Source organism: Chaetura pelagica, unplaced genomic scaffold, assembly GCF_000747805.2.
Source record: "Chaetura pelagica isolate M959 unplaced genomic scaffold, ChaPel_1.0 scaffold278, whole genome shotgun sequence".
Taxonomy (NCBI): Eukaryota; Metazoa; Chordata; class Aves; order Apodiformes; family Apodidae; genus Chaetura; species Chaetura pelagica.
The window spans coordinates 4035870-4059432 of NW_009954497.1; the positions used below are offsets into that span (position 1 = coordinate 4035870).

Below are 23563 nucleotides of genomic sequence, written 5' to 3' on the forward strand. Positions count from 1 at the left end.
CAACTGTGGAAAGATAATCCTATTGTAGGTGTTACTGTATAAGAAAACACTTTGTTGCAATACGTATTTACTTTTTATTAAGTAAAACCTCAGCACATTTCATCTTTTTTCCATATTTTTTTTTTTTTAAATGAGTTGACAGGTCTGGTGGTTCATTTTACCACCAACCATGGTATGCTTTTGACTTACTGTTTTGTAAATGTCTGTTTTGTCATTTCCACATGCAGTTCTGACCTAACTCAGTCCTCTTCATAGGTTTTTGTAATTTATGGTGTCTCTACTTGTTTGTAGTTTGCCTACAGGGTCAGTGTTGGCATTGTCATCTTACTCAGTGCTTACATGTTAGTCTTGGTTTTGAGAACATCGCTGCATCCTTCTTTTTATGTACATTATGTTCAAGTCTGCTACAGGCTTCTGTCTACATACAGTACATTTGCTACCCTTGCACAATTTCACTAAATGATGTATAAATAAGATAGAAATGCCAGCTATTTGGTACTGAGTGGAATGCAGACTGGTTGCTTTTTATTTTCTTTAGCTTCTCTTTTAGTGAATACAGAGCGGTAACAAATGAATGGAATTATTGTTTTGGCTTGCTTTTTCTTAGAGGTTTGGAATACTCCTTAAAGGCTTTTCCAAGTATCAACCACTTAATTACTCTGGAGAGTGCTTTAATCATATTTTTGTCCAGTGTCAAGTAGACTATATTATGTGCAGAAGTTTTCCATGAAAGATTTATTTAATTTTCAAATTTTGTTTTCTTTTGTATTTAGTATTGTATTTTAAATAGCTTTGGGGTTTTTTTCTGTTAGTCTGTCATTTTATTCATTGGAAAATTAAGGTAAAGTTTTGTAGGAACACTGCTTTCAGTTTTATTACTTAACAATAATTTGCAAATGGTTCATTTTGCTCTGGTTTGTTTACAGTTCTAAATGTACACTGTTAAATTTCCAAGGTAAAAGTTTAATTGAAAAGATCTAACTTGAACTAAGAAGCAAAAATGCATTTAAGATTTCAATGCTGTACAAAGGACCTGATCTTAAAACCAAATAAGGTTGTTCTTTTTCACAGGAAAATATAATGACACGTGTGCAAGTTACTTGCTGTATTTTGAGAACATTTGCCACATTGTTTATTGGTCGTGATTGTGAAGCATTAACGTAGCAATTATTTTGATAATAAGTGGTCAGATGTAAAAAGCTTTATGACAACTTGCTATATGACTTTGGCATTAACTAGCCGCTCGTTCATTTTGAAAAAGTTTATTTCCGATTAAAGTTGCCTTCTTGCATGAAGTATGTAAATCTGGAGCCTGTCACTTCCTGTGATTGCTGGATTCAGCACATGCTATTGAGAGTGCCTTCTTTTCAGAGGCTTTTTGTATTCTGCTCATGGTGTTTGCTGAGCAGGAAATGTAGCTAAAAATAACTAAAATGCATTTCTCTGTCTCTCTTTCTTGCTGCAGGATGACGTAGCTTTGCCAAGGATTTATCAGCTAAGCAGAAAATGAGCTTAACATCCTGGTTTTTGGTGAGCAGTGGAGGCACCCGTCATAGGCTGCCACGAGAAATGATTTTTGTTGGAAGAGATGACTGTGAGCTGATGTTACAGGTAATTGCATCAGCCTTCCATGGGCAGCTGCTCAAATTGTGAACTTAATGCCCCAGTTTTATATTCCTTTCGTAAATGAAGTTTCCCAGGTGTTGGAAGAGTGATTGTTTTGATTAATTTTGTGTTATAGAAAAAGTTAGTTTAAATATATTGCCATCCATCATACAGTTACAGTTGAAATACAGAGGATCACATTTTCTTCATATAAATCATATAGAGAATGCAAGAATAGACAATGAAATAAATTTGCAGTATGATACTGCTGGGTGCACTGGATGCTTTTGAAAAGACCTTTTTTTTCCCCTACAATTTGTAATCTAATTTTTATCACATGATTTGATGTAACTCTATCCCCATGCCCTGATCTTGTACAAAGGCAAATGAAATTAGTAGAGAAGAATATTTCTCTGTCTCTAAGGAAGTTGGATGACTCAATCTCAGTAATGATTTCAGGGGAACTGAAAAAATGCAAGTCTTAGCCGAAGTACTTTGATACTTTAGTAACTTCCTCAACTTCCAGGATCACTACATAGAACTTGTAGAGGTGTGTAACTGTATCGTTATGTAGCCATTATACATATTGCGTGCACTTTGCCATGTCTAAGCTATAGATCTCTGAGCTGTTTCTTTTTAGTGTATATGTTTTTGAGTGGTTAATGGTAATATTTTGGGAGTGTCTTGTTTTCTTCTCTTTGGTTACTGTAGAACTCTTAAGAGGATGAATTAAAAAATTAATATTCTCAACCCTTTGTACCATTCAATATCACATTTTCATTTTTATTTTTTGCGTATGCAGTAATTAATGGCCAAATTGGAATCTCACTTGGAAATGAATTGCTTAGAAACCTATTTTTATGTATATTACTCAAATGTAGCATCTTGAGTATGGACTGCATTTGGTGTTCAGTCTCAGAAGGCATCCAGAGTTTTAATGGTTGATGGAAATACTTTGTCTTCTTAGAAAGTAGTTGAAAATACTTGTAATATCCCTTTAAGAATAGGCAGCATGATGTCATACTGATTTATAAGGGAAGTATTAAAAACAAAACAAACCACAAGAAAACACACACAAAAAAAAGACAAAATATCCAAAGCAACCAAAAAACCCCACCCACATACCAGAAGTTTATAATAAAAAAATACTTTTATTTTACCACTAGCTTGTTTTAATGTGTTGTGACAATAAAGGCTCAATAAAGGAGCCTTTTCTTCCTTCTCTCTTTCCTATGCCATCTCCTGCCTGTGTTTAATCAGTTCTTAGAGTGAAGAGGAAGATTCAAGCATTAATCATTTTGTGTTACAAAACTTCAGGCATCATCACCTTCAGAAGTAACTGTCTTTGATTAATATTGTAGAACAGATTCCAGAAGTATAGAGTTTTTTGTTATATATTGACTTCAGAGGTAGTAAGAAGAATCAAGGGGCCTGATGATTTTCAAGAATATTCTCTTCAGCCTACTGTTACGTTAAGTCTACATGCCAGCATGGCTGTTAACACCACATACTACTGAAGGAGGAGGAACTGGCCAAAAGAGAAGCTAATAATGTGTTCTTGTTCTGTATGTATAGCTCTTTGTGTAGGACCTTCCTTTTTACTATTGACAACTTGGTTGTTCTCTTACTGCAAAGCATGTGGACAATGCATGATAAAGAAAGCAGAATTTAATGCTTTTATTCATAGTCATTTGACAGAAAATGTTATAAAAGTCTTTTTAAAGGCATTTCAACTTCGTTGCATGCTTGATAGAATTAGACTTAAGATACATACCTAACAACTGTTCTTCTAACAGAGGTTTTGTTCGTATCTGGGAATACAGATTTACTTAACTGAGTTATTTTGTAAATATGCTCAAACACAGTGTGCAGTCTTTGTATGTAGCTAGCTAGCTGATCCAAAGCATCACCCTGCTTGAGGATAAAGACCACATTTTCCCCTTCTTTCACCAGTATGTTTAGAAAACTTTTTGAATCTTGATAGGGCAATAATCTCCAAGGAGAAAAATTCTACATTATTCACTATTCATTATTATAGCACTTACATGTGAATGGAAGGCTGCAAAAACAAATCAGAAGGAAAAATGGCATTGGAAAGATTTACACAATCTGTGCACCTGTAAAGATCGTCTGCAAAGAATAAAAGTATATCCAGTTATATCCAAGTAGTTTGAGCTTGAGAACCTTAATGTTCTGCAGAATTTCAAGCGTTTCTCTAAAAGCCGTAGACATGAGTAATCATTCTTACCATTTCAGAAGATAAGACAAAATATCATGAAGCTTTAAGGATCTTTTTATGCCCTTTCTATTTCAACTTCTTTTAATAGGCAGTAGCACATAAAGGCAATACAATAATTGATTGCTAATGCAATATGTATTTGAGTAATAAAATTGAAAGAAGTTAAGAAAATTTTCCCATAACTTAAACAAAGATAGGATTGTGATTGTGTTGCTGCATCACTTGAGTGTAGAAAATTGTGATCTCTAGTTGACTTTATAGGCTCATCAGATCACCCACATCAGTTAATTTGATTTTACTGAGAGCTTGTTTTCACTTGAAGGAAGGTTACTAAATTAGTAGAAAATTAACTGTACTGGTATATCTTTACCATTAACAACACTCAAGTGATATAGTATACTAGTGAAGCTTTTACTGGCATGGACCTTGTTGTTTGCCTGTCTCTTCCTTAATTCTCCCCTCCTCCTTTATATAATTTTTCCCCTTCTATACCCCTTAAAACTGCAGAGCAAATTGGCTTAAATGCATAGTCTAAAAATAGCATAGTAAGTGTAAGTAGAAGAGGACTGATTTAGGTTTCCTGAGGAGAAGGCAAAGCTGTCAAACGATGGCATGGAAAGGAACAATAAGGAAGTAAATCAAAAAGGAAGGAAAAGAATATTAGCAAGTCTCACAAAATTAGAAGGAATGAGATGAAAAATGATTCTGAAAACAGAAGGCATTTCCTTAGGAGTCATGATTGCATTTTCTGTTGCTTTGAACTGGCTAATGCACCTGAGACTCCTAGAATTGGCAGACTGCAGGTACTGGTACAGAAAGAAGTACAGAAGCCTCAGGCAGAAATTTACCATTCTCAGTGTTTTGTAGTCCTGAGCAATGAGTTGAGCAGCAAGGACAGAAGATGTGAACCTGAAACTGTAAAGAATGCTGTTGGAAGAAATTTACTACTATGCAATCATGTCAGGACATGGCAGTAGCAGAACTACCAGCAAACAGACTGAGGTCAAGTGTGCACAGCAGGGAGAGATGAGCTGCGGACTCATTCGTTTGGGAACTCTGTTCCAAGGTGCTGACTGCATGTGTGCTTGAAGGAAGCATACATGCAGCCCTGCCTCTTCCTTGCCTGAAGTCAGCACCTCAGGTTGCAAACACTTGGGCATGGGCAAGTGCTGAAAGAGGGGCTTAACTGTTAGGTAGGTGGTGTTCTCAGAAGAAATGGTAATAAGTATTGTTCCTGATCTGTGGGTTGGCATTTGGATGTGAAATAAAGAATTCAATAAAAAAATAAATGCTGAAGTACTTAAAGAAGGATAGAGTTGGAAGGCATCAGAACTGATGGTAATAATAATTCAGGAACTGCTCAGGCATTTAGTGAAGAAGCTAAAGGTGATTTGTTTAAGAAATGGAGGTCAAGAAGAGATAATTTCAGTGCTTGTACAATTATGATAAGTATCTCAGACAAGATAATGGAAGATTTATTGATGCATGACAGAAAATTGTTTCGAAGAGAATAGCAATACCCCAGAATCATATTCATACTTTGAAAGATGCATGTAGTTAAGGAGCAAGAGAATTAAAGGTGCAGTTGAATCTGATAGATTAAACATCAGTGATACTATGGTGAGCTGCAAAATAATCTTTGGATAAGATATGTCTGCATTTGACTTAAAATCCCATTTGGGGAAGCATTAAGAAAATAATTATTTTGAATTAATTTTGGGATTTTGCAGTGGGCAGCCAGGGCTGGAGTTGAGTATGGTTAGAGATTTGAGTTTTTTCATGTGTGGGACTAATTATTTTTTTTTTTTATAATTTGGATAAACATACTACGTAGAAAGGAAACAAACACTGCCTTAAGAAACAGCCATTAATGCTATCTTGATCTGCTTTTTTAATACCTTCTTAATATTATTTTTTCATATATTTTAGTCACGAAGTGTGGACAAGCAACATGCTGTACTTAACTATGATGCTACTACAGATGAACACTTGGTGAAAGATTTGGGCAGCTTGAATGGGGTAAGTTAATATCTGCAAGGGGTAGCTCCCTATTGTCTTTTGTATGTTTATTTTGGGGTTTTTTTGAGCAAGGAGGCTATGACTTAACAAGTGTACCTTAGTATCTTTTTGATGCAGGATTAGAAATGAGGAAACATTTGATAAGGAAACATATTTTTCATGGGGGTTTTTCACTGCATGTTATTTGAAGGGCTGTTTTAATTCCTTTGCTAAAAGGACCTTAGCAGTAGGAAAAAACTCAAAAGTATAAAAGTGATATGTTAATCTTCTGTATTCCAGAACTATAAGACAAAAATATAATCTTGATTATAATGTTAAAAAAGGTATTTCGATCTCTAAGATTTCTGTTTAAGAAAATTATTTTTACTTCATATGCTATTCCTTTTTATTCCTTTTTTTTCATACAGGAAATAATGTTAAACTGTACCTAAGTATGAAATAACCATGTTGTGTGTAAACCTACTTAACTCATTCCATATTTGCATTTAGTTTTTCAGTATTCTTTCTGTCAAAATGTCTATGAATAATGTGTGGCAAGTAATTACAAACTACTACAGAAAAATCGTTTAGTTATAAGTAAAATAAAAGTTCCGTGTGACATTTCAGTCTTCAAGGCTTTTCTAGGAATTGTGTATACAATATTCTAGGTAAGCTTCACCTTTTTATAAATGTTTTAAAATGTTACAATGAGTTATTAAAAACTTAGTAACTTTTCCATATTTTTGTAGCCCTTTAGGTACTTCTAAGTTGCTTATACACACTAGTATGAATGCTATTTTATGTATTTTTAAATGTTTGGCTGTGTCATTGTTTTGCCAATCGATAGGGTCAACAAAAAGGACACAGATACCAACAGAAGGTGTAGACTTAGTTTACTGTATATTTCAAAATAATACAAAAAGGTGATCCAATTAGTCAAAAAGATAAGCTTATTATACCCTAGTTTTAGGCAGTTAAGAGAATAAGCAGGGTAATGCACCTAATCATTGCTGCATAAAATTAGCTATAGTGATTAAGAAAGATACATCACCAATTGCCCTAATAATCCATTATCATCATCCAGATCGACAGTTGCTGGGGAGCCCTGGTTGTAGTAAGGGTTTGGAGAACCTGTCCTGGCAATTAGGAAGTCCTGCGCAGTGTATCCATTCGTAGGGGAGGTCTCCAAAGTTGCTGCAAGAGGGTACAGCCTGTATACAGTTGAATAAACCATTTTCAAAACCTCAAATATGGGAACATCTGGTATCACACTCCCTGTTGAATTATGCTCAAAGTCTGGCCAGGGCCTAGGGAGAAACCCAAGGAGGGGGGCCTGTAGATGGTATCTCTGTCTTTTTGGCTTTAACCATACCTTTCTCAACAAGGCCAGACGTCTGGTTTCACAGCCTTGCAGCATGCCTCTAAATAAAGAAAGATCTGTCTGCTGATTACTGTTACACAGCAAGCATGACACAAAAGCTTTATCAATTTTCATTAAAAAAAAAAAAAAATGTATACATGCACACATACTGCTGGATTGTGAGCTTCATCTAGAGGTTAACTTTGTCTCAGGATCTCTTGTCCAGGTGTCAGAACTTCAGTCACTAATATGTACAGAATGAAATAATGAGTTCTTCTGTAGTTGCTTATTTTAATATTTAGAAAGTACTGGTAGTGAATAGCTTTGCCAAATGTTTAAAAAAGGAGAAGATGAAGAAATCCCAAGTTACTGCCTGTTAGCATTGATTTAGGTTTTGGTGTTTGATCTTGAAGTGCATTTCAAAATGAAGTCCCGGTTAGTCTGTCTCTGTTTGTTTTTTCTTTCTTTTTTTAAGGTAGCTAATTCAGCCTTCCAAAGACTCAGAGTCTCTATACCATATGCAACCAGTGTAACCTGAAGGGTTATATCCTTTGAATAGCTGTAAACATATAAGAACTTTGCTCCTTAAATATTTAATACAGCACTGTATATTGAAAGTCAGTAAATGCACTATTTCAAGGCAGTGATCAAAAATTAATTCAGCACATAGTAATTTTTTGCTGAGCCATTTGATTTTATTCCCTAATGCTATAGTACTTCTCTAGTCATAAACATGCCTTCAGATTTTCATTGCCTCTGATAAAGAACTTGAATTTAGTAAAAAGATATGTCAAAAGACCTTCATTTGACTCCTTTAATTGCCTCTGATAAAGAGATTTCTGCTTTGCTTGAGCTGATTCATTTGCAGGTTTGAGTTGTCAGTTGCTATAGAGCTGTTTACCCACAGACATCAAAGGAACTCTTTCTTCCCACAGTTTTGGGACAGGGAATATTAAGTTTTAAGAGTTCCGTGTTTGCTCTTTGTCTTTACAGTACTTGCCTTACTATCTCTTCCCAACTGTGCTTTTCTTACATACCTTTACCTACCTGGTTTCAGGTCAAAAGAGAAAGCATAGTTTTGTAACACCAGAACAATATATGCAATGTCTCTGTACCATGTGGTGAACTAGGCAGTAATTCTTTAGCTACTATTTCCGCTGAGAACACCACCTTCCTAACAGTCAAATCACTCATTAAGCACTTCAGTTTCTACCCATCCTTACTTTGCTGGTTTAATTGAGAGCAAATACTTATTTTGGGTTTCCCTATTTCTTTGGAGAGCAGATGTATACTTTTCTTATTGTATGGTACTGCTCCATTCCTGGTGCAATGCACTTTAACCACTCAAGATATTTAAAGAGGAGATAGCTTCTACCATTACATAGGACTTTTGAGTTTTGTGAGTCCCAAATACTTTTCATGAGATGAACTGTAATTGCACCTGATGCTCTAATGCCTGAATATTTTTATTTGAATGGTTGATCCACACTCAGTTCAGTGACAAGGTTACACCAGTCTTCATTCTAAGACTTAGTACATATAGCTTTGAAAAATAAAGCTGAAGTTAATTTTAGTCAGATTTACATGATATAAAGTTGTATTTCTAATAATCCATCATGACTTCTCTTGGTTATTCCTGATTGTCTTTCATTTCATACAAAAAAGAGTAAGGAATTTCTCTTTTCTGAAGAAAATGTGTACAGTTGCTAAGATATAATCTATTGTTTAACCAGCATCAACAGAATTCAACTGTATTTTTTCCTTTCACCTTGTGATCTCAAAAACATGCCATAATAATTACCAAACATCACCGCCCTGTTGATTAATATCCTTCTCGGGTATATGTAGGATAGCCAAGTGCTTTAACACTGTGTTTTATGACTGAATTGCAAAATGCTCAGCAAACCTTATGAAGGCTTAAACAACATTGACTCTCCCTACTTGAAAAAGAAAGCTTTTGAAAACATGAATATATAAACATGTGTTTAGAGTGATTTTACAGGGGAAAAGGATTCCTTATTTATGCAGTAATCAGCTTTTTTAAGATAGCTTAGCCTGGGTGTGGGATTTTAAAACTCCAGTGGCAAAGCAACTGAGGTTTGGTTGTTGTATGCCATTAGTTCAGTCATGAGGATGTCTCAGACTGCACACATTTTCAGAGTTCTCTGGGTTGAGTATACTGCATGCAAACGAATTTCAGAAGACTGATCTGGGAGGTAGAATGCATATATACATATATACATATGTATCTGCAAGGTGGCCTGAATTTCAATGGTACACTAAAATTCAAGCTGCCTTGAGGATATTCTTCACATGTTTTTTTTGCTCTGGATGCTCACAGTGTTAAAGTGAAATAAGTATGTATTAAAAACCACTTCAAGTTCTCATGCTTACAAACCAGTACATAGCTGTGCCTTATTTCTTAGGGAAGATACTTTCAATTAAGCAGGTAAGCACATTTTAAAATAATGAAATTAACATTATTTTCATTTAGAAAAAAAAGCAACAACCAAAGGAACCAACCCTTTACTATCTTGGAAGGACATTGTTTCTGCATTTCCAGACTTCATCTAATACTAGTTGAGCAACACAAGTGTTCAAAGGTTCAGATTCTTGTCTTAATTATTCAAATTTATCTTGTGTGTGTGTATGTGCCCGTAACTTCAAAGTGCTTAAAAATTGCACAATTCAGCTGCTGCATTCCTGAGAAACATGTATATGTTGTAAAATCCTTATGTTTGAAGTAAGATGATCCTGTGAGTTTCTGACACACGAAGTCCCCAAAACCGGCACAAGCAAATAATACATTTATTTCAGAAAGGCAGCTCAGGTATTTGAAAAATTAGCAAGAAGCTGTAAAGATTTTAAGGCTGGAAAATATGCAACTGATAAATAATTCATACAATGATACATCAGTCTCATACCAGCTAATCCATAAATATTTTATTTGCCTTGAATTTGCCCTAAATGAAGTCTTCATTTTGAATTTCAAAATAACACGAAGTAAGAAACACCAAGGAACAAAAGACTGTACACGGAGGATGCTGCTTTCTTATAAGTCTACGTGTTACATTCTTATTAAGTAAAAGGAGAGGAATATTTCAAGAAAGCCATGGAAGAATGTAGGGGAGATGAACTTTAGGGTGTAAACTGTAACTTCTTAATGCTGATTTTCATTAAGCTTTGATGAATAGATTAAGGCAAGATGCTGTGCAGACTTTTTTGTCAGATCACATTCTAGGAAGAATCTTTAAGGATCTGTAACTCTGAAAGTGTCTTAAATATTATGCAGAGTTACATCTACTGTTTCCTTTTTTCTTTGTAACCTGATGTTTAGGTTTAGTAATCAAGACCTTAATACTCTATTCTGCTAGACCAAGCATGTCTTCACCCTTTTATATTTCTATATTACTGAGTGAATTCAGAGGATGCCAAGACAACATAGTTTTCTCTGAAGGTACCAAATTCAGATAAGAATTCTCTTTCACAGTTAGAAATTCAGCCTTATTTGGAGAGTTCTAAGAGCAGTGGTATTACATGGGGTGAGCAGAAGGGTCAGTTTTAGACCTGTCACTGGAAGGTGGCAGACTCTGGGAGAAGTCTCTATCTAAAAGTTTAAGCATCCCCTCCAATGACAAAAGGACAAGTTGGGAGAAAAACACTCTCACTTCCTGACCCTCACTCCTGCTTTATCATGTTAGCATCCTTGCTTTCTGTTACCTGAAATCACCACATGCAACTCTGAGTCTTGCTGATATTAGTAACTTCTGGGCAGTTTGATGTCAGCAGCTGATGCTGACAGCCTACCTTGCTAACACTGTAAATCACTCTTTGAAGATGCAAATCAGTTCCTGGTTCTTAAGTCTGTTTTAGAATTTTATGTTAGTGACTTTCTTGAATTTTCTTCAGAGCTTGAGTAATTTAACTTCAAGACGTTTTTAAGTTAATATTTTTTTTTCCAACAGTGATGAAATTGTTTTCCAGCTCTTCCAAATTACATATCTCAGATCCATTTTTACTTGAACATGTATTACTCTTCCTCTTGTTACATCTGTAATTAGTCCTTGTATTTATCTCAGGTGTTCTCTTGAAATTAATACTAGCATATTTTTCCAAATCAGACCTTGAAATAAGTGATTGATTGGTAATCTGTACTGCCTCTAGCAGCCAACTGATATGGCTGGTGAAATTTAGCAAGCTTTAAGGTATGCAAGTCCTTCTCCCAATCACTGAAAGCTTATCTGATTTCTCCAATGTTTTCAACAGTGGTTACAAGGAGAACGAATTACTTACTGCACAGTAACTGAGTTTTCAAAATCTATTGTCAAGCATATGAAGTTTGCTCTGCTTTGCTGCTAGCTGGTATAGTAATGTTATTTCAGCTTAAAAATGTTGTTATACCTACTCTTTCAAGAGTTGCAATATATTGAATTCTTCATTACTGGTTTTTGGAGTTACTTGAATTTACTAACTTGGTCCATTTTTTCTTTATGTCCTTTGACAATGTTTAGAAATTATAAGCTACCTCAGAACTTTCATATCCAATGTTAAATGCTGTACAAACGTGATGATAAATCAATTCTGACAACTAATTGGGGTCGAAAAAGAAAACCAGAAAAATACTGAGTGGAAGTGCCAATTAGAGGGAATATTTATCAACAATTCAATAAATGCTTCTAAGAAGATTAAGCTTGTAAGAAACTTTTCAAGGCCAGTGTGATGTCAGCAGCCTGGTTAATAACTGGTGTTTGACTTTTTTATTTTGAAATATTTGTGAAGTAGGTGGCAATCTGAGCTTATGTTTTAATTCCCCAGTGAATCACCAGCAGAAAATCTGTGGTGCTGAAAACTTTCTTATAAAATTAGTTTTAAAAAAAACAAACAAACAAAAACCAAAACTAATGGTCATTTATCTTTTTTTTATTTTGGAATTTAACAGTATCTCTTTCTGTTCTCATTTCATTCTGTAGACATTTGTGAATGATGTGAGGATTCCAGAACAGACATACATCACTCTGAAGTTAGAAGATAAATTGAGATTTGGATATGATATCCTTGTCATGAAAATATACACTTTTCTTATTAAAAGTATGGTTGTGTTAAATGAAGGTTCTTAGACTGTTGGAAAAGCAATTTTCTATACTAGAGAAAATTGCAGGGTTTAGAATATTGTACCTTGGTCAGAATTATTGAGAAAGTACATTTCATTGTTTTTCGCTGCAAGAAAACTCTAATTCCAATTACTATTTAAAGCCTAATGTGTAACTTCTGTGTTGCTAAGAAACATGGCTTTTCTTGGAGGCAAATACACAAATATTTGTATATGAGGTTACATACAAGTAGAGAAGATTACAGCAAATTACTGAACAAAATAATACTGTAATAATACAAGATTAATGTATGTACTCAATGTTCTATTTACAAATATTTAATAACTTTATTGTACATTTGCTTTGCTTAGTGTGATTGTACATGCTAGTCCAAAGGGTGACATATATGTAAAGCAAGTGTCACCATTCCAGTGGCAGAATACTCTGCAGAACTGTCTCTTTTCTGTAAAATCATTTTTGTGAATTCAGAAATATTTCCAGTATTTTCCTTAGCATTTCCTACATACTAATCTTTTTACTGTTGTCAGGGGAGAGATGAGAGTCCCTGAAGAAGCACTTAAGGTAACAATGTACAGTTCCTAGATGTATAGTAACTGATAATAGGTTTGTTTTTTTTTCACTCTTTGAGGATATTTTTTTCTCTATTTATTGTCACGTAGCATGAAAAATTCACAAGCCAGCTCCAGTTATCCCAAAAATCTTCAGAGGCAGAAGGGTCAAAGCAAACTAGCTGCAAAAGCTCAGAGTCCAAGGTAACAGACTCCACAGCTGAACTGCTCCATAAAACTACAGAAGCACTGAAATCTGAAGAGAAATCAATGGGTAAGGTTCACCTTTGCTGTGGAAGCACACAAACTTGGAAAAGATCTTTATTTGCTTTGTTAGGATGTTTGTGAAATTATATAGATAGCAAAAACTCACATGTGAAATTCTGAAATTACTGTAAGTGTGCTTAATAAATTTTGTCATTGAATTTCTGTCTTTTATTGTAGTAGCCACATGTTAAGAAAACTCATAAAGGGACCTTTAACAAGCATTTATCCAATTTTTGCATTTCTCTTTTGCAAAATCACAAACTTTCAGCATTTGTGGCAGGAAAGTGTGCTATTTTTTGTAGTTTAACTGAAAATATTTGTTCAGGAACAGCTTATAATTTTTACCACCACCATTGTCAAGTGTGCTCTTGTTTTGTTTTTTTTATATAATTTTTTAAAATTAATTTTTAAATGGGTGATGGGTTAATTTTATAGATGATAACATCCATTGTTAAATATATCAGGTTAGAACCACAGTGTTGTGGTTTAAAAAATTGTGGAAATTGTAGCTTTGGTCTTGTTTTTACATCACCTTTCATGTTTATGTAATGTGTTGTGGTGGCTCTGCTGTGGGTGTCTCCTTCATTGTGAGACTTGCTAAAGTTTATTGTTCATCTTTTAATAACTTGCTGTGTTCCCTGTTACTATAGGAGATAACCACAAGAGTGAGAGAGGAATCGGGTATTACTGCTTCCTTAGTATGGAACTGATTATGTCTGGCTTCTTAGGCAAAGCTGTACAGTTTTGTTTAGGTTTAATCCATTCTTCTGGAAGTGAACCTTCAGAGTTCACTTCCTCACATAAAGAAAGCCTTTCCAGTACTTCAGTGTTCCTGTTCAATATGGCTTTTCAGCATTTAGTTCCTGTTAGAATTTCATAAAGGGGCACAGTGGGGGGCTTTTTATCCTCATCTTCCATCTTTCTCTTTAGTCTTTCAAACATAACAGTCAAAGTTAATGATAGGGTTTTATATTTGAGTGCAACTCTTAAGAATCTTTTTGGGGAATGATTCTCTCACTGTTGCTGTATTTATGCATAGCTGTTTACTATTGCTAATTCAGTGCACAAGCATCAGCTATCAGGTTTTTAATTGAGTATTGACTAAAGTTTAATGCTATTTTAAAAATATGTACTTAGTATCTTCAAATCATATTGAAACTTCTGGCATGGCTATGAAATTATATATAATTTTTGGAATGACAGTGAGTAAAACATTGAATAAAAATGCTGAAATGCATGATAGACACAGTAACAGGCTACAAAGCTGGATTTGAACAAATCTTGTTATTTTAGATAAAGACTGTTTAAAGTATTTTCAGAACATCTGTATGGTACTGGAATAGCTAAATCTGAGTAGCATGAAGTATTCTTCCAAGAGATCAGGTCAAAACTAATCCAGTCAATTATTTATGGTCAAAACTAATCCAGTCAATTTATAATAAATGTAGAATTATTTTTTTTTATCAGTGTGTTTTTTCTTGTTTAATCATGTGTGTACATCCTTTGTAAGGAACAGTATTTTTATTTGTACTGTAATTTAATTTTTGCCTTTTAGTGAAAAAAAATTAATTAAAAATAGTTGTGCTCAGTAATGTTTTACACAAGGTAACTTTCAGCACTTTGTAGGAGCTGTCAGCAATTTGGAACCTTGGCAACATTGCAAAATTTGATCAGTTTTTCATGCACTGAGTTCAGATTTCCTTGAAAGGTCAATGTGGGTAAAAGTGGGAATCTTCTCACAGAAATGGCAGTGGGCAGCTTTTAGGAATGTACTGCCATGCTGATGACTTGAAAGTGAAAGCAGAAAATAATGTTTACAGATATATCAGGGTAACAATAAGAAATGTCAGCTGCCTTTGCACCAACATTTGCGCCAGAAGTTTTGATTAGGTCATTAGTAAGCTTTTATATTTAGAACCCAGATCAGTTATCCAGCCTCCAAGTTTGTTTTCTATTTCAGCAAATGCTTGCAACCACTTCAGCTTCCAGGAGAAATGATTCAAGCAAATTACTCTCTCTTCATGTTATTTTAACCTAGATCTCACAACTAAACAGAAAAGTGTTTTTTTTCTGCTTTGGGCTGATTTTATAGATCTTTCTGCCATGCCTCGTGGGACACCTCTGTACGGACAGCCGGCCTGGTGGGGTGATGATGAAGCTGATGAAAAAAGTGGTTGCAAGTCAGATAGCAAGCATGAAGAAAAAATCCATGAGACGGGGGCTTCTGGTAAGTCCTTTTGTCTTATTTTTCTGGGGTTTGTTAAATGCATATATTCTTAACTAGGGAACTGAACAGATAATGTTTGGAAGTTTCATAGGCAGTTTGAAGAGATAAAAGCTTATTAAAATCAAGTTAGTTTAAAAATACTTATTCTGTGAGACACTGCATTTCCGGAGACCAGTTTCACATATAATGTATCAATTTTCTACTATATAATACAATTTGTTGTCTGTAAACATACTAAATAATAGTACCTGAACCAGTGTGTCTTATCAATTTAATCCACATAGGTGATTTTATATGCTCAGAGTTGGAGATTACACAGGGATATTTTATCAAAATAATTTCTGAAAATAAATTATACTATATTATCTTTGTATTTAACTTTTAGCTATATAAGGTGATCTATGCTAACATTCTCTCTTGTAATTCAGTAATGCTGCTGCACTCCATAGTTCTTGCAGTACAGATTTGCAAAGTCTAAAGTTAAACTGGTAATGTTTATTTCCCCATAATACAGACTATTTTTTTTTAAGTTAGTTTTTCTATGCACGGTATGTATTGCCAAAATTTAAATCTCCTCTAAATCTACCATCTGGCATATATATAAACTGACTGCTATGCTAATAAAGAGAATAACCTTAAAAATGACTTGTATTAGGACAAAGTTCAACTGCATTTGTATGTCATGTTAAAAAGAAAAAGAACTAGTTTTTTGCCTTAGGGTCGTGCCACTGGTAGATTTAGTAGCTGCAAGATTCTCCTTGCTTTCTGGATTACAGGAACCATTAACTATTCTCTATGAAACCTGTGACTCTGTAGTTTACTGTGCATGACAAAACAGGGATGGTGAAGTCTCGAGTATTTGTGTTTTTATTGCTTAGATACAAGCTAATATAACAAAAATACGACTTTGTCAATATGCTTTCGTGTCTCTGTCTGCATTGTTGTTTTTTTTAAAAAAGTGTTATTTGCCCTCATTAAATATAGGATTATTAAAAAGCAATATCATGAAGCCTGTGGTTTTTATACCATGCCATTAACAAAGTATGAAACAAGTTTCCAACTTCTATTTAGGACCATACCTGTTTGTTATTTTTTCATAAATTAAAATTGCCTTTTCAGAAGCAATGTTGCATCAAATGGTTTACATGCTTTTGTATTTATTTTACCAAGAGATTTTTCAGAAGGTGATCAGTGCATCTGTCTCTGTTCCTGAGCTCAAAGAAAAACTTCCTCTCAAACTAATCAAGGAGGCGCAATCTGTTTCAGAGGTAGACAAAAATAAGTTTGCTCGAGACAGAACTTCAGTAATGAGGATATTTTTGACATTCTTTGTCTTATTGAAGTCACCTTAAGGTAAATGATGGATAGAGAATATGAGCTAATATTTTCTACAGTGTTTCACTGATTTTGTTTGTTTTCCATATATATTTAAAAATAAAACTTCAGCACAGAGCCTTCTTGGCAAATACATTTCTGATTTTTTAAATGTGCAGTATGTTTGAAATCCCTTTTGTTGATGTTGTCAATGCTTATTCATTAATTTATGTCCTCTGATTAGAATTAATCTAAGAAGAGTGTTGAACGTTTTATTTCCTCAAACCAAAAGATTAATAAAGTGGCAAGAATGATGTTCAGTTTGAATAAGCACATACTGAAAAAAACCTTGTGTGAAATGCTATAGGAAGGCTCTGCTGGAAAAAAAAACAAAACACTGACATTTTTGCAAAACAGTTTAATTTGGGAGGATGTGAAACTAAAATCCCTTGTATATATAAGTGATTTATTTATCTTGATCACTTAATCTCTGAGTAGACATTAGTTGTATATTTTGCTAGTCTGGCTTTTGACTGTTGTAGATGTTTTTCAGTAGTGTTGGCAAAGAGCCTGAGAAGACAGACCAGATAAGAGTTGACATTTGCCTCACTGGACACATTTCCTCAATCTTAGAACACTATGTCAGCATAGAAGTGTGCAAAAAAATATTGCGTATTTTTTCATACAATTATGAAAACAGGCTTTTTGGGCCTCTCTGACCTACAATTACATTCCATGAGAACATTAATTTTCCACAGATTATTGTGTATTACTTCATGCACTTAGATTTATAACAAAGATTAATATAATGATTGGAAATCAATATGAATAAACAGTTTAATAGAAGGAAATTGGAAACTTCTCAAGTTTGTCATGTTTGGATATTTTCTATATAAAAATGAACTTCAATAAAAAATGTTTAAGATTGATGCAGCTATTCATTTTATTTCATGAACTAAATTGTATTAAGTATTTAAAACACGGATTTGAAACGTGCTTCTTAATATAAACTGTCTAAAAGTAAGTACATTACAGGTGAATTCACATACAAAAGTTCTTAAACATTTTGTTCAGTAACTCAGATCAATAAAGCCTGGTATTTTAACAAATTAATCCTAGAACTATCTGCTTCATGCTTTAATGATTTGATACATGATTATTCACTGAATAGAAAAGAAGGCCTATATTATAACAGATGAGGCAAAGTTTTAATGAGGAGATTGAAATTGGAGATTTGTTTCTGCTAAGCCAACTATAGACAATTAGACATTACAGTCTCAAGTTAATAAGATTATTTCAATGTTACTGTCTTTCTATGACAGTGGGAAGTCACTAATGGAAATTTTTTGCAAGCAGAGCAGAGTAGCCAGGAAAACTTTAGAAAGGAAAAACCCTTTCTGCTTTTTTTCAGACATGCACGTTGCTCTAATGATCTGTAGATTATCTAGTCCATATTAAACTGAACAATTGCACACACAGCTATAGTGTGGCTTTATCTATGGTGTAGCTGTTAGACTTACATGTTAATGTCAAGTTTCCCAGGTGTGTAATTTTTATTATTGCCACATGTTAAACTCCCACTTCTTGGTAAAGGAAAAACTGCATTCTCTGCTGCTTTCATTAGTAGTTTTAGAATTGTACATCATTAAAGCTTCTGCCAGAAATCTAATATAGGATAGAAGTAAATTTTTAAACAGGCTTTAAGCATCTGAAGTAATTTTTTTCAATTTGTCATGAACTATTTTTTAATTCCAGCCCTGTGTAACAAAATATCAGATTAAATGTTTCTTACACTTCAAAAACAGTCATTTTAAGGTTAAACAGGCTGACTATTATTTTAGGAATTCCAACGTAATCAGTATGTGTAGGAGATAACAGATATGTTTAATCACTAGTATTAATGTTAAAGTTCCTAGAAGTTTATTCTAGAATTTTGCTGAGTTTTGGACTGGAATATGTGCAAGTGCTGCATAAGGCTTGCTTTTCTAATTATAATTTCTGAGATTATTCTAGTAAAGCAGCTCATTGAATCTCCATTTGGTTAAGCCTAATTTCCCAAATACTATGTAGTTTCCTTCTTAGCCTATCCTAGACTCATTATTTCATTAATAGTCTCATTACACTGTTGTAGCAGTTAGTTATTGCTTTTTTGCTTGCCTTGTAGAATCTGATGCACGGTTGTCTCTTGTAGCTCTAGACCTTTGTAGGATAAGAGTTATTTTCTTTATGGATAACCTGGTTCTTTTTCTGCCACTTTCCCTTCCCTCTTGTCAGTTCAGAAATCTTTTCAGTTCCTGAGAGGATCACAGTTCACAACCCGTCCATCCCCTTGTTTTCCCAAAATATGGTTTCAATTCCACACAACTGCATTTTATTTATTTATTTATTTTCTGTGCAGCTACTATGCTTGTTCTGCTTAAAAATTATAGACCAGTGATGACCACTGTCTTCAGTATTTGCTTGAGGGTTTTCTCTTAAAGCTATCTGCGTATAGTCTGAGATGTGATTTTATTCATCTTGGCAGATGGCTTTTTATAGTAGGATTACAAAGGTAAGGCTATTTTATAGATCACTCTGTAATATTTAGAAAGCTGTAAGGACTTAAATTTAGAATTTCGATGAAAAATTCTGAAGGTTGGTTCAGATCAGGATCTGTATTAATTTTTTGTTTCCTCATTGTTTTCAAGTCTGTATTCTAATCAATTCTGATATATTTAAGTCTTCTAAAAATGCAAATACTTCAGGTCAAAAATAGGATTTTTAAGCAATTAACTAGATTTTTTCATTATATAATTTCTGAGAATTTTTCTAGCATAGAAAAATTTCCAATTTACTTGTAGTTTAGTTTCTCCTTCCTTTCAATTAAACTCTTTCGTAATTTGTATTCAAAGAATATTATAGCATCTGCTTAATCAAAAATACTAGAATCAAATGCTGCCCCTATCATTACAGTATAAACATTTGATTTCAAATGTTAAATTTGGAGCAGGAAAACTTCACAGGGAAATTTTTTTTTTATGAAGTCATCCATCAATTCTTACAAGCCAGTTCTACAGATCCCCTCATCCTAAGCCTACGATACATCTGATACAGTTTGCCTACAATCTTACAATTTTCAAAATATGGTGATCAGAAAAATATTGTTTATTTTGTTGCCAGTACATTGGCCTTATCTGGCCCAAAAGTAGAAACATTTCTCAGAACATACTATATTCGGAGGTCCCCTCCAGCCCCTAATATTCTCTTAGCCAGTTATCTTTTGAAGGTGCATTGAAGTCGGTATCATGCTTCATTAACAGTTACAGGAATTGCATGAAATTGTAGGCTTGAAGCTTTAAATAGAGTGATAGTGAAAAAATAAAGGTACATATAAAATGGATTACTGTTGGATTAGTCTTCTGCTCAATGAGTGTTACATACTGCAAGAATCCTGGCTGTAGATTTGATCCTACTAGAGCGCTATTCCAGCTTGTTAGCTGGATGAAACAGAGAGTGATAGTAGTTTGCTTAAAATCTAGTATCTGCAAAGTATCAGTTTAGATTATTTTTCACATTTTCTGTCCAAACATGGAAGCTTTGTTAATGACTTTTGCATAAGTAAAATAGATTCATTCTGTATTATTTGTCTGACAGCATAAATGTTTTCAGAAAGGAGACTGAAAAGGCATCCCAGGGAGGGGAGTAGTGAGTTGCTGTTGAAGGGCCTGAAAACTGCACCATAGAGATGAGGTAGCTGATAGTGCAATGAAAAGCCTTAGATAGGGTATTCTTGAAAAGCAAAGAGCACAGTATAAAAACTGTCTGAATTCTTAACACCTTTTGTATTTGAAGCCATTATTTTATAAATTAAAACAAAGGTGTTACCTGCGTCAGAGTTATTTTATCCTGTTGGTATTCGAGCATGGCAGTAATAAAGAATGTGTACTATTTTTGTTATTGCTCTATCACATCATGCTTTTTTTTTAACATTTCCAGCTGTTACACTCTCCCTTAGTTCTATTTTTCTGTATCTAATTACCAGCTTTTTTCCTTTTAATTTTTAACCTTTTCCTAAATCTTCACAAGAAACGTGTTGGTGAAGGACAGCATAGGCACATTATGCTGTCCTGCATCCTTATGCCCTGAACTCTTGGCTCCAATATAAATGTTCCTATTGCTACTTTATTGCATAATTTCATACAAATGTTAACTGGCTCAGCTGATACAGAGTGGCTGTTTTTAGCATCAGAACTGTATTAATTGCATTCTTATTCCTTTACTTGGCAACCTAAAATAATTTCTTATTGTGGTTCATGAGAAATCACATAGGAACTGTTTGGAATTCTTTTGCTGGAATGTAACTTGCCATTGCTGCTAACCTCTCTTGCATCTGTTGCTTATAGCACATCCCTGCATCCATTATTTTGGCTAGCTTACTTGTTCATGAAACCCAACCAGAAGTTTCTTTTCTTAAAGGCACTTTGGTAGCTTTGCTGCAACCACAAGAAGCTTTAACTTTCAGTCAGGCTTTCAATTCAGTGGGACTTGCAATTAATACCCCATGCGTTTACCACATCCTGCTTTCTTTACCCAGTTAGAGCATGGTTTAGTAATGGTCTGCATGCTTCCAGCTATTGTTACTATTACTTTTCATCTACAACTTATGGAAGCAAGTAAAATAAGAGCAGATGACAATAAGATTTAGCTTGATTTCTTGGTTACGTCTTTTGTAGAAACATGAAGTGTTTTAATTCAAAAACACTTTCCAGTGCTTATTAGTGTTAAACTTTTCAAGCCAGAGTCAATGTTTATCTTGCATTAATGTGTGAATAGTTTTTCCAGAGAATTTTAGCAAACAAAATTATACAGCTATACACTTGCAGCAGGTGAGAATGAGATCACTAGAACTTTATTTGGGGGCACCTTGATGTGATGTTTTTCCGATATATTTAAATTACAATAATAATAACCTCAACTGTTTCTATAATGTGATGTTTCTGTATTCCATGTGCTAATAACTCATCTGACCTTTACATCATCTTAAAAACTTTAAGAATGCACATTTCTTTTAACAAATTCTAAGTGAGCTTTTTGCTACTTTACACTCCTTACAGCCAAAGTTCATCCTGTCTTTTCAGAAATAGTTTTAATATCTAATTACAGAATTGTTCTTCCAGAACTACATTCCCTCTGTCTTCCCCACAATCTTACTGTTTATTCCAGAAATTACTTAAGTCATCCTTATAGGAGTTGGGGAGCTTCATGAAGCTAATGAAGATCCCTAGTATTATGAAATCTATCTTTTATTTTTCTTACTAGGATGCAGCACAGATGCCAAGCAAGCTGAGGAGCAATCTGCAGCTGCAAATGAAGAACTTTATCCTTTCTGTAGGGAGCCAAGTTATTTTGAAATCCCTACAAAAGAATTCCAGCAACCTTCACAGGTACCAGAGAGCACTATTCATGCCATTCCAACAAAAGACACCCAAAGCTCCCACGCAGCAGGTGCAGGGCATGCTTCCTTTACCATTGAATTTGATGACAACACTCCAGGAAAAGTCACGATCAAAGATCATGTTACAAAATTCACATCGGAACAGCGTCACAAGTCAAAAAAGCCTTCTTCCTCCAGTGGTCAGGACCTGCCTGGGCTCCAAACAGTGATGATGGCTGCAGAGAGCAAAGTAGCGGATTGGCTAGCACAGAACAATCCTCCTAGAATGATATGGGAGCCAACAGAGGAAGATTCCAAAAGTATTAAGAGTGACGTTCCAGTGTACTTGAAGAGACTGAAAGGTAAAATGAATCATTCCAGCCATGCTTATTTCTGAGAACAACAGCATCCTCACCAGCATCCAGTGAATGGATCCCTGTGCAATTGTGGAATTCAGTTGAAATCACAGATGCTCCACATGCATACAAGGATCTGTGCTGGCAAATTTTATTATACTATTAAGTCTGAAAAAGAGGACAGAAAACCAAATCCTAAATCATCTTACAAGTAGGCTAATTGGAGATAATCTATTACAGCTGAAAACATGAGGTGTTTAAAACATTTATCTTGAAAGCAAAAAGGAAAAAAATAAAATCTTAGTTAAATTTTATATATTTCACTTTTTCTTATGCAATACTTGAAAAGGTGAATTGCTCTTTAGAATCAAAGCTCTGAAGTTCAAAATGTGCTTTTAGCAGCTCTTCCAATAACATATGTTCTGTGAATACTCATGTGCTCTAACAAAATAATTTATGGCAAGGAACACATTCTGTAGTTATTCCACTTAAATCAATCATGTATGATAGAGTCCAGTTTGAGTCAGGAACCTGAAATAGACCAAGAGCTTCAATTTTTGTACCAAGCTTGCAGGATATTGTGTATATAAGAATGCTGCTGTTGCATGGAGTTCTGGGTTATTATGCATGTTCTTTTACTGCACAGAGTGACACTTCAAATAAAATTAAATCAAATGTTCAGTGTGAAAAGTGTGCTTTCTTTTGAATGCCACTAGCAGAATAAAGAAGAAAGTAGTTTTGATCTTCAGATGGGTGGTTTTGATCTTCAGATGAAGATTCCAGTGCCATTCAAACTTTAAAAATTAAAACTTTTGAAGGTCTTCTTCAAGTGTCTCAATTTTTTTTTAATTTTTTTTTTATTTCAGCATGTTAACTCCACAATTCCCACTTTTCTTGATTCTGCAACCTTATCATGTCTAGCTCTGAAACCAGCAGAGACTGGGTACAGTGTGCTTCGTGTTACTGATCAAAAGTCTGCTTTTAAAGGCTAACTCTTCCAAATTAAGCTAAAAATTAATTTTAAAATAGAATTATATCAGTGTGCTAGTATTAAGAAAATAACACCATATTCCTTCTATAGTATGTCACAGAACATTCTTTGGTCTTCATGATGCTGTTTTATAT

The 23563-nt window shown here is 34.3% G+C and overlaps 1 protein-coding gene across 3 annotated transcripts in view; it reads left to right on the forward strand.

The window, feature by feature from the left end:
* Positions 1-1506: 1506 nt before the first annotated feature.
* Positions 1507-23563, forward strand: part of CEP170 (centrosomal protein 170kDa) — a 63884-nt gene continuing 41827 nt past the window's right edge. For all 3 annotated transcript variants that reach the window (XM_010004589.1, XM_010004590.1, XM_010004591.1), the window contains exons 1-7: positions 1507-1611; positions 5774-5863; positions 12173-12251; positions 12816-12874; positions 12973-13135; positions 15221-15355; positions 21968-22444. In XM_010004589.1, the coding sequence (XP_010002891.1) occupies positions 1507-1611; positions 5774-5863; positions 12173-12251; positions 12816-12874; positions 12973-13135; positions 15221-15355; positions 21968-22444 (1108 nt within the window). The remainder of the gene's footprint in view (positions 1612-5773; positions 5864-12172; positions 12252-12815; positions 12875-12972; positions 13136-15220; positions 15356-21967; positions 22445-23563) is intronic.